The sequence below is a fragment of the Phodopus roborovskii genome, unplaced genomic scaffold (genome assembly GCF_943737965.1).
Source record: "Phodopus roborovskii unplaced genomic scaffold, PHOROB, whole genome shotgun sequence".
Taxonomy (NCBI): domain Eukaryota; kingdom Metazoa; phylum Chordata; class Mammalia; order Rodentia; family Cricetidae; genus Phodopus; species Phodopus roborovskii.
Genome location: NW_026125545.1, coordinates 1930907 through 1943009, shown reverse-complemented (window position 1 = coordinate 1943009; position 12103 = coordinate 1930907). Strand labels below are relative to the sequence as shown.

General features: G+C 37.3%; 1 protein-coding gene across 2 annotated transcripts in view; it reads left to right on the top strand.

The window, feature by feature from the left end:
* Positions 1–12103, top strand: part of Wdhd1 (WD repeat and HMG-box DNA binding protein 1) — a 40736-nt gene that overhangs the window by 14797 nt on the left and 13836 nt on the right. For both annotated transcript variants that reach the window (XM_051177084.1, XM_051177082.1), the window contains exons 10-15: positions 2186–2399; positions 3552–3733; positions 5366–5550; positions 6735–6976; positions 9461–9598; positions 11267–11423. In XM_051177084.1, the coding sequence (XP_051033041.1) occupies positions 2186–2399; positions 3552–3733; positions 5366–5550; positions 6735–6976; positions 9461–9598; positions 11267–11423 (1118 nt within the window). The remainder of the gene's footprint in view (positions 1–2185; positions 2400–3551; positions 3734–5365; positions 5551–6734; positions 6977–9460; positions 9599–11266; positions 11424–12103) is intronic.

The following is a 12103-nucleotide window of genomic DNA, read 5'->3' as shown; positions in this document are numbered from 1 at the left end:
CTAGAAGAGGTTTCACAGTGTTTCTGCAGTTGTATGGCTTTAGAGAATATACAGTAAACTGCCTTATTTTCTTGTGAAATTACATTTTATGTTTCTATCTTAGATGTGCAGTAGTCATTTTTAATAGAGCTATTTGAGTTTATTCAACCTAGCATTTCTCAAATATATTTCATAAGGAAGCTTTGTTTCCTCCATTGAACCCTTTTCTACATGATTTTTTTTTTTGTAAAATACTGTTTTTTGCATTTTGCATGTGGATTGTTAGATAAATGTTTTAGAGCTAAGCCTTATCTTAATATTTGATAGTTGAAAGAGGTCTCAGTTGGCTTATATATAACCCTTTCCTGATCTGAATTAGGCTCCACTCTTAAAGCTGCCTGGCTACCTCCTCCGCTTGGTTATCTAACCTTACAGGTTGCTTTGAGTTGACAACCTTGTTTTTTTGTGAGTCTTAGTGTAGACTTCCATTTGAAGGTTGCAGGATAAATGTTCCTCCTGAAAACCCTATTAAAACTACACTAAATAACTTCTTAAAGTGAACAGTCACATAGGGCGAAGAAGACAATTGAAATAATGCTAGAAATAAAATTTTGCAGAGTAAAAATACGAAAAGATCATTTTAAATTAGGTTTTTGGAAAATTGGATCTTAATGCTGCTGTGATGGAGACTTGAGGTACAACCCAGCTTGCATGACTAGATCCCTAAAAACTCAGAAAGTAGAAGCATCTCTGTTTATTTGGGATTAAAGGGTGGCGGGACCTCTGTTTGCAGTTATCTCCTTGTATTGTTCTTATCAGGTATCTTTCTCACAGGAAAGAACTAAGGAGAAGAAAATCCTAACTCTAGGAACAGTTGTACATGAAAGGGAAAGTGATGCAATAAAATGCACCATTAAAATAAAGATAGAGATAGTGCCCATGGCTTAAGGTTATTGTAAGGACTATGTGAAGTATGTGGTAAGTGTAGCACAGCACTTTTAATGTGTTGGCTATCATGATTTTTAGTCAGCCATAAATAGTTTACATAATGTTAGTAGCCTAAACATTATGCATTGATTAAATCAAAGTGAGGATTTGCGTTGAGAGGATTGGGGTCGGTGAACAGTGTGAATGTGTGCATGGAGTAGAGGTGGCTGTCAATAGTCACCAAATCCTCATCTTCATAAAGGAAGCTAGTAGGATACGTTAAACGCATGGGTAAAAGTGGAAGGACTCTGATTCTCTGACAGTATCCATGGTTCCTTCCTCTACAGGGTGGGGGCAATCAAGGGTGAACTTCAAAACCTGCTGCCCCTTTTCCTGCCCCTCTAACCCTTCTTTGCCACAAGCTTTTATAGAGGTTTCTTTAGTGCTCCTTCATGGTCACTGCGTGTTATTGATGAAATTGTTGTGGGTTCTTAGTTTTATTAATAAAGTAATTTAAAATGGGCTTAGAAGGAAGTTTGAGGACTGTTTTATTAGAGTTAGAAAGGAGAATTATAGTAGGCAAGTGGAAATTCCCAGCAGTTGCTGAGAACCTTGAGGGCGATGGAGAAGAGAATCATGCCTTTAAATCAGGCATGGAGTTCAGCAAGCAGCTGTGGAAAGCTGTGAGGGCGGGTGGGTGGGGGTCTTGAGCAGCCGAGAGAGCCAGGGTGTAATGGAAAGTGTGCCCAGTCCTTTAGCACTATCTGGAAAGGACGTGAAGGTTACTTTTTTTTTTTCAATCTAAAGAGCAGGCAGAATTAGCAGTGCTGCCTGGTGATAGCACTTGGCTGCCTGTGTGTGGTATTTGCTTAATGTCTATCTGTAAACCTGGCCTGTCCCCAGAGTACAAGGCATTTAAAATAAATGTATTTGATAGTCACTTTAAATCATAAGTATGTTCTTGGCAGTTTATACTTGTCTGGGAGCCAGGTGTGTTGGTGGCTTCTGTAGTCCCAGCACTTGCCAGGTAGAGGCAGTGGGGTCAGAGGGTTCAGGTCAGCCTCAGTGGCATAGTGAGTCTGAGGCCAACATGGGATATGTGACACAGTGTTTCCAAAAACAAAAACCATAAAAAGTTGCCTGTGGGAATCAAGGCTGTACGTTTATGTGCAAGGAACTGGGTTTATCTCCAGCACTACTTTAAAAGAAAATACAGCCGCTTTTTGCCCGGTTGTGTTTTCTAAATCGTTTACTGATACTTCTCATTTAATATTTCAAGGTGTCTAGCAGAGTGGAGAAGGATTACAATGATCTTTTTGATGGAGATGATACAAGTAGCGGTGGCGATTTTCTAAATGACAATGCAGTTGAGATCCCTCCTTTTTCAAAAGGAGTCATGAATGATGATGACGACGACGATGATGACCTCATGTTGACTGCAGATCGTCTCAGACGGAGAAGTCATGTCTTGGGAGATGATGAAAATTCAGTTGGTATGAATTTGACTTTGTGTGTGATAATCCCCTTGCTGATTAGTTTTCCAAATGTTATTAAAATTATCAGATGGCTTGATTAGTGTTTAGAGCTACATTCTAAATCCTATGTTTAAAAATGTCAAATTAACCATCTACACCTTTCCAACCATAAAATAATTTATACTCCAAACACAAAGGAAATAATAGAGATTAACCCAGTGAAATTGACTTAGAAAAGTTATAGAGGGCTGGCTCAGAGGATAGAGGCACTTATACCCAGCCTCATCCATCACCTGAGTTTGATTCCCGGGTCTCACAAGGTAGTAAGAGAGAACTCACTTCTTAGTGTCATCCTCTGACCCCCATATATGTGCCTTGGCATGAACGCATTTGCACTCAAAAACTCACAAAACTAAAGAAACAAAAACTGGGCTAGTAAGATGGCTCATCCATCAGGTAAATAGTGCCTGCCTGTTAAGGCTGACAGCCTGGATTCAGTCTCTGGGACCCACAAATACTTGGGGAATACTTTTACCGCTGAGCCACCTCTACAACCCCAGAACTTTGAAGAAAATGAGATTTGTATGTGTGCATGTAGAGCATACATGGAGTGGATCTCCTGCACCTATGTGTGAAGGTTTGCATAGTAACTGCTTGGCCATGTCACTGGTCCACCCAGACTTTTCTAAAAAAGAAACAGAAATTGATTTCTAGAAATCGACTTCATAAAATGAGTGTTTTTACTGTAGGTGGGTGGTAGCTAACAGTGCAGTGACTATTCACAAAGTTTAGTGTCATTGTCTAGATTGACTTAAGGCACAATGTGCTCTTTCCCAGGACTTTCTTATCAACATACCATTTCTTTAACATGCTGGAAGAGGCAAGTCGTGTGTCAGCTGTTGTTAAGAAATGTAGGGCTGGGCGTAGGTGGCACACACCTTTAATCCCAATACTCGGGAGGCAGAGGCAGGTGGATATCTGTGAGTGTGAAGCCAGCCTGGTCTACAGAGTGAGTTCCAGGACAGCCAGGACTATACAAAGAAACCCTGTCTCAAAAAAAAAAAAAAGAAGAAAGAAAAAAGTAGGAACATCACTCTTCTTTGGTGCTTTTCTTTTTCAGGTTGTTAATTTTATGATTGTCTTATACTCTTATACTTCTTTGTACTGTAGATGCTCCAATGCTAAAAACTGATCTTCACAAAGAGGAAGGAGAAGATGACCAGGCAGGCAGTATTCACAATCTCCCCCTTACAAAATCCCAAAGGCTATTCTATGATGGGCCCATGCCAACACCCCGACAAAAGCCGTTCCAGTCAGGCTCCACACCCTTGCATCTCTCTCACAGATTTATGGTAAGCCCTCCTCTACACCCAACTTTTAAGTAATTGTTTAGCATTGTTTCCTTCCTACAGTTTATTTGATAGATTAAAAAAGAATTTTAAAAACCTTGCTTTAGTGGGCTAGAGCATTTTGATTAATAAAATTTTATGGTAGGTTTATTTCATGGTTGACTAGAAATTTTAATCTTTTTTCAACATTGCTGTTCAACATTTTGTTAATCCTGTTTTGCAAAATAAAATAACAAAAGTATGACTATTTATCTTGTGATACTTGTTGAAAAATTTCCAAACCTTCTTTCTCAGAATGTCACTGTGTAGATAAGGTTTAGTTCAAATTAGTCCCATCTTTGCCTTCTGAGTACTAGGATTATGCCTGGCTATATTTTTTTTGTATAAAATATTATTTGTATTATGAAACATTTGTTGGAAGATGTTTTTATAAAATAACTTTTTTTATTTTTGTATTTTTGAGGCAGTCCTGGCTGTCCTGGAACTCACTCTGTAGACCAGGCTGGCCTCAGACTCACAGAGCTCCACCTGCCTCTGCCTCCCAAGTGCTGGGATTAAAGGTGCATACCACCACCACCCGGGGAACTTGTTCTTTTTGAAAACTAGTATTTTAGAAGATCAGTAGTTACGAGCACTGGCTAGATTCAATTCCCCACACCCATGTGGCAGCTCACAACTGTCTATAATTCCAGTCCCAGTGGATCAAATATCCTCTTCTGGCCTCTACAGAGGTACGTAGATATTAAATGCAGATAAAACACCCACATACATAAGACTTTAAATTTTTAAAAAGTAGAAGAGAAAAACTTCATATCTTAGTATTTTTAAAAAGGTACAACATAGAGGGCATTAAGTATATTTCTTGAATTGATGAATGAAAATATAGTTTTTGCTTTAAGTTTGAGGGCTTGCAAGAGTTCAGGATATTATTTATTATTTATGTGATGTTTCCTTTCTGCAAATGTTTTTATTGAAGGCATAGTCTTGTTGGCTGTGTTTTTTGCTGTATAGAAGCTTCCCATTTTCAGGAGGGCCCATTTATTAATTGTTGCTCTCAGTGCCTGTGCTACTGGTGTTCTATTTACGAAGTGTTCTCCTGTGCCTATGCGTTCAAGTATATTTCCCAATTTCTCTTCTATGAGGTTCAGTGTGGATCGATTTATGCTGAGGTCTTTGATCCACTTGGACTTCAGTTTTGTGCATGACGATAGGTATGGATCTATTTGCATTCTTCTTCATGTTGACAGCCAGTTATACCAGCACCATTTGCTGAATATGCTTTCTTTTTTCCATTTTATATTTTTAGCTTCTTTGTCAAAAATTAGGTGTTCATAGGTATGTGGGTTGATATCAGGGTCTTTGAATTCCATTGGCCCACCTGTCTGTTTTTATGCCAATTACTTACATAATTCTTAAAATGTTAAACACTCCATTTACTAATTGATTATGTGACGTTTATAAAGGAAAGAATAATTAGTTATTGTTGGTCTGATATTGCCACTGCTTTCTGAAACTATGCTCAATTAGATAAAATGTGGCTACTCTAAGTACAGATTGAGTTGTAGTGTTGTCAGTGCTCTTATAGTATAATATTGGGAGTTCCTGTTTTTCTTACTTGATCTTACATACTTGTAGGTGTGGAACTCTATTGGGATTATTCGATGCTATAATGATGATCAAGACAGTGCCATAGATGTGGAGTTCCATGACACCTCCATTCATCATGCAACGCACCTATCAAACACTTTCAATTACACAATGGGAACTCTTTCCCATGAAGCTATTTTGTTGGCGTGTGAAAGCACTGATGAATTAGCAAGGTACTTAGCAGGAATCTGACATTACTGAACTGTTGATCAAATTGTATCTTTTGTACTATGGAATACCAGATAATAGAATTGGGTGTAAATGCCAGTACAGCTCAGAATATGTTTTGCTCTAGTTGTCTCCTCATTGTATCTTCTGCATATGAAAATGGTAGGATTTAATTTATAATACAATAGAGATGAGATTATATTATGTTGTTACTGTTATTACTATTTTTATTGTAACAGTCATAGAACATACAGAAAATGAAAGATCCCTTCATTCCCTTGAAAATTTCCTTTAGGGTTCCCCCAGAATTAAAAATTTGATATGTATTCTTGACATTTTCATATGAACCCTCTTTTTAAAATTTAGTTTATTGTAGTATAATTTTTATATAAGTAACCATACTTCATATTGATGAGTTGTCAGTTTTGTATATACTATAAGTACTACTATAGAGTATAGCATATTTTTTATTATCTGAAAAATTTTCATATTTCCTATCATCAATTCAGTCCTAGTCTTGGAAACTCCTGGCCTCGGTACTTTTGCTTTACCATAGATTAGATTTGAAGTCTTTATTTGAAAAATAAATTTTTACATCCAAATATAACATTTATCAAGTTTTTTTTTTTTGCTTAGTGGGTTGTGGACTAGTTTACATGGTTTTATAGCTAGACAGATATCCTTTTTTGTTTTCCTTAGACATATATCACAGCTTTGTGTATTTCCTTTTTATTTTAAAATTAGTATTCAGAATGAGTATTTCTTTTGATACCAAATTCAGATGCTACCTGCATTCCAAATGCATAAAGACTGGAAATGCATCAACTTTTAGCAGTGTTAATAGTTTTGCTGATGATATCTGATTGCTTTTTCTTTTTAGTGGGAGGGGGTTGTTTTTCAAGACAGGGTTTCTTTGCATAAGAGCCCTGGCTGTCCTGGAACTAGTTCTGTAGATCACTCTGGCTTTGAACTCACAAAGATCCACCTGCTCTCCCTCCTGAGTGCTGGGATTAAAGACATGCAGCTATATGTGGTATTTTTATATATAACTAATCATGATGCTAAAGTTTATTTTTCTACTTTATTACTACAATTTATTTTAAAGAACTAATCACGAAATCCTGTTTGGGGAGAAGAAGAAAATCACATATAAGAATTCAGTTGTTTCTGTCTTGTTTTATTTCTTTAGCAAGCTTCATTGCCTGCACTTCAGTTCTTGGGATTCAAGCAAAGAGTGGATAGTGGATATGCCTCAGAATGAAGATATTGAAGCCATATGTCTAGGTCAAGGATGGGCTGCTGCTGCTACAACTGCCTTGCTCCTCCGATTGTTTACTATTGGAGGTGTTCAGAAAGAAGTCTTCTCCCTTCCTGGACCCGTGGTGTCAATGGCGGGACATGGAGAACAGCTTTGCATTGTTTACCATAGAGGTAGGTTTTTCCCTGTCTTACATGATACTATAACTTGAGTAAAACGGGAATTACTTAAGCTTTTTTGTTATTATGATGTCCTTTTGTTTCAGATTGTATACCTCTTTTTATATTGACTTAGTATTTTCATCACTATAGTCTTGGAATTTAGAAAATGCTGCTGTATCACTAAGCAAGGGAAGTGAGGGTGCTCCATTTGTAGACCATTATTACAAAGGGAATTAATTCCAAGGTAAAATCTGGTTTTCACGGGTATGTATAAAGTTTATCTTTTGGCAGGTATGCTGTTCAGTATAAATACCTCAAAAGTAACCTGCAACTGCTAGTGTGAAGGGCCAAAACAACTGTGAGTGTGGCTTCCAGAAGCTGGGACCTCCTTTTCCTCAATTTTTATCCTTATTCCCTTCCTTGCCCCTGTATTAACAGAGACCTTAGTGAGGTTAGTGATTAAGGTCTTATGTTTTGTTTTAAACACTCCGGTGAAAACACTCTTCTCTGGCTTCTGTGACATCCTTTTCTAACTTCTGTCCTCACTGACCACTCTTTCTCCTTTTGGCTCTTCCTGTTGTGCTGACTTTTTGCTGGTGTTAACTTCGTCTACCCCGTCCAACTCCAAGGTCATAACCTTGGAGTTGTTGACAGCATAACAACATTAAAAATAGATTATCTCTAGGCGGTGGTGGAGCACACCTTTGATCCCAGCACTTGTGAGGCAGAGGCAGATGGCTCTCTGAATTCAAGGCCAGTTTGGTCTACTGAGTGAGTTCTAGGACAGCCAGGGCTACAGAGACCCTGTCTTGAAAAATAAACAGATTCTCCATTGCCATTTTGTACATATCTGCAAGTATAGCAGAAATGAAGGTCTCGTGAACAATATTTAATATTTACCCTTTGATTTCACCTTTTAAAAATGTTATTTGCAACTCAAAATGATACCATGATTCATGTCAAAAATATAGTTTGAAAGCCAGATGTGATGGTGCATACCTTTAATTCCAGCACCTGGGACGTTGAGGCAGATAGACTTCTTACTTTCAAGGCCACCCTAGTCTGTATAAGAGTTCCAGGTCATTATGAGCAATGAGCAATGTATATATCAGGCTCTGTCTCCAAACAAACAAAAAAGCCACCTTAAACATTTTGAGAAACTACTGTAGGGGATTTTATTTAAAAATGTGGTTTTGAATATGTGTGTCTCTGTCTTCTCATACCTTGTCTCTGGGCTCCCATATTCTGTTGTTCATTTGAAATCTTTGTGTTGGGTTTTAACTGACCTTATGAACTCATTTTGGCCATATGAGTGAAACCTTAACATTTTTTTTTTCTTCCAAACTTTTTGCTTGAACAGTTTGGTCACCTCAGTAATTAGCATATTGACAAGTGCTCAAGGCACATAACTCCTTCAATATAGTTAGAGCATGTTTTGTTCTGTGGAGTAGCCCATTCCAAGTCCGCCTCATTTTCTTTCATGTACTAACACCCCAGCTATATGTCATATTGCATCATTTGTCATAGTTGTTCCCACTAATCTTTAAGCTCTTAATGCTTGTGTGTTATAGACTGCTGCATAGCTGCTTGGATGATCTTTTAAAAGCATAGATCACCTCCCTTTTCTGATTAAATTTCTCTAACTTCCTTTCATTTTTATAATAGCAACCAAACTACTTGCCACAATAAGGTGTTTTGCTGGTCCTGTATGATCTGAACTTCATCTGTTTCTTCAACTTCATGCCTTCCCATCGTCTTTCTGGCCATGTTGTGGTCATGCTGTCTCATGAATGTTTGTCTTGGGACCTCTCCACTACCTGTTCCTTGTGTCACTGCATCCATTTTTTAAATATGAGTTCGCATGAGGTTATATAACTGAATGGCATTCACAAAAAATTTAGCGGTGGTCAAAGGCTTTTAGATGCAATCATAAATCAATTCAAAGTGAAGTGTGCAATGGGTTTTTGGTGTTGGATACGGCTCGTTGTGTTTGTTGGTATGACTTCACACTTGGAACTGTGTGTACCTTCCCACCAGTGAGCACCAGAGAACACCACCTGAAGCCCCTTGACTAAGATGCATATGTTAGGAGTAGTGTGTTTACTGACGTGGGAAGTTTTCTGTTCTTTTAGATACATAATGGTTTAATTATTGGAAAAAAGATAATATTTTCCTATCACCATTCTTCAAATAAGTATTTTTGGATTGGGCTGCATCAGGATGCTTGGCTGTAAAACTTGCGACTTTAGTCTCATAAAAAATGGTGAATGAAGCTGGGCAGTGTTGGTACACACCTTTAATCCCAGCTCTCAGAAGGCAGAGGCAGGTGGATCTCTGTGAGTTGAGGCCAGCCTGGTCTGGTGAATGAATTTTGGGTTGGCATTAGGATAGAGTATCTAACCATTTCTGAGTGTCCCTGTTTTAGATTCTTTTCCTGTTGCTGTGATAAAGTACTGAATAACTTCTGGTGCCTGGTACATATGTGCATTTTTCTAGGTACAGGGTTTGATGGAGATCAGTGCCTTGGAGTTCAACTGCTAGAGTTGGGACAGAAGAAAAACCAGGTTTTGCATGGTGACCCTCTTCCTCTTACAAGGAAATCCTACCTTACATGGCTGGGGTTTTCTGCTGAAGGCAAGATAATTTTCTTTCATTATAATGAAATTATTTCAAGAAGAAAATAATTCTATTATTTTAGTCTTAATTTATTTAAAAATAGTGTTTATGTTCAAATTTTTTCATTTTACATGGCATGGAAACTGCGGTTGTTATGCAGAATAGTAACTGTTATCCTTGTAAGAATCCCTTGCAAATGGAGTTATATTTGTATTATTGTTTTTATTTTAATGATGTGTGGTTGGGTGGTGAGAGACCTTACAAAGGAAGTTATATTTGTATTATTATTTTTATTTTAATGATGTGTATTTGGGTATTCATGGAATCCAGAGAGGAAATTGGATTCCCTGGATCTATAGATCTGTGAGCCACCTCTGTAATTTCTGGGAACCAAACTATAGTCCTCTGTAAGAGAAGCAAGTACTCTTAACCACTCAGCCATTTCTCTAGCCCCGGGAAATGTTATTTTTTTTTTTAGTATTTATTTATTACATAGCAAATAGAAGATACAGATCATTGGTAAATTATGTCTTTTCTAGTAAATTCTATACATAAGTTAGGGAGTTTCTAAAATTGTACTTAATCTATGTATGGCTCTTGAACACTTGAAATGTGGCCAGTCTGAATTGAGATATGCTATAAATATAGAATACTGAATTTTAAAGATTTATAAGTAAAAAAAAGGAATATAAAAAAATCTCAGAAATTTATTTACATTTACTACATACATGTTAAGTCATAATATTTTGGCCATATTGGATTAAAATACTAGAATTTCTTGTTTAAAAGTACTATAGTAAACCCCAGAGAACCTAGGTAACAAAAGAGGACATACATGGATCTGCCTAGGAAGGGGAAAAAGACAAGATCCCCTTAGTAAATTGGGAGCATAGGGGATGGGGAAGGGAAGTGGGGGAAAAAATGTATAGCTCAAAAAAAAAAAAAAAAAAAAATTGGCAAAAGAAATAAAGAAAATCCAAAGGCCCAATTTGATTGTGTAGACTAGAAGTAATGTACTAAAAACAAACCAAAAAAAAAAAAAAAAAAAAAAAACACTATCAGCCATTTCTGTTGGAATGTTGGTGGCTATTTATGCCTGAATAATACTGCCATGAGTAGCCTCAATTTCTATAGTCTAGCACCTGTGGGATATGGTGGCAGATAACAAAAGGGGTCATTCATACCTTCTGAGGAGGAACCATAGGTGGGCAACAATGATGTTCACTCTTTTCCTAAAAATTGCTTACCTGGGAGCTTTTTAGAGAACAGTAACAAGACCATTGAAGAACAGAGGCATAAAAACAGTACTAAAGCATTACCTTAGAGGAAGTGCTGGTCATTGTATCATGTTTCTTAACCAGGAGACTTAAGATAGATGTTTATTTAAACTTCTTAAAAAGTTAAATTGACTTTAAAATCATTACTGTTATATTCCACCAGAGGGCATAGTTTTCACTGAAACTGTTTTGGTTTTGTTTTTCAAAATAAATTTTAGTCAGATTCAGATTTTTTTTCCCTTCAGTTGGGCCTGTATGGTAATTAAATTTTACAGAAAGCAACCCTGAATTACCTCCCCCACCTTTTGGTTTTGAAATGAAAGTTCAATCCTTGGTATGTGTTTTTGAAGGTTTATTAAACAGTACATAGCTGTATTTTCCAGTGATTTCTTTGTTGTTGGTTATTTAGGTACTCCCTGTTATGTGGATTCCGAAGGCTGTGTTCGAATGCTTAACAGAGGGCTTGGAAACACATGGACTCCTGTATGTAACATAAGAGAACACTGCAAGGGAAAATCTGATCACTACTGGGTGGTTGGTATCCATGAAAACCCCCAGCAGCTAAGGTGAGCCATCACAAGTGGAGTGATTTGGGGGAGAGTTTGAGATAAGATCTTGCTGTACCACCGAGTCTGGCTCCTAACTCAGGCAATCCTCCCACTCTCTCTCCTGAGGGCTGGGATTTACATTTGTACTATTGTGCCTGGCTCCAGCTTCCCCTTTGGTTGAGACTCTGTAAGTGTATTTCTTTGCTTTTCATCTTCTGCCAACTGATGAAGGGAAAATTAAAATGTGTTCTATCTGTATTATTGGTCTGTAGAAAGTTGTTGTATTATTGGACTGTAGAAAGTTGTAAATTACTGATACATATAATGTAAATGAACCTTGAAAACATTATGCTAAGTAAAAGAAATCAGATCCTCAAGGACTATGTATTGTTTGATTCCACTTATAATAATATCCAGAATATTATTCTGGGTAGGATAAGGTAATAGGAATTCCTGTATTTTATTCCTGACATCTCTAGGCAGATTATGAGGTAAGGGCAGGAGTGTTTGGGGAGAGAGTAGTCTGCTGTAGGGATTTGAGAAGAGACATCACAGTCTTTTTAGACCGTGCAAATGAATTTAGTAGAACACCGTAATGGTTTTAATGCTTATTTCCATGTTTGCCTAGGATTTGCAGAATCCCATTGTTGATAATACTTAGTATTATAAACTCTTGGTTGGCTGGGGATATGACTTAG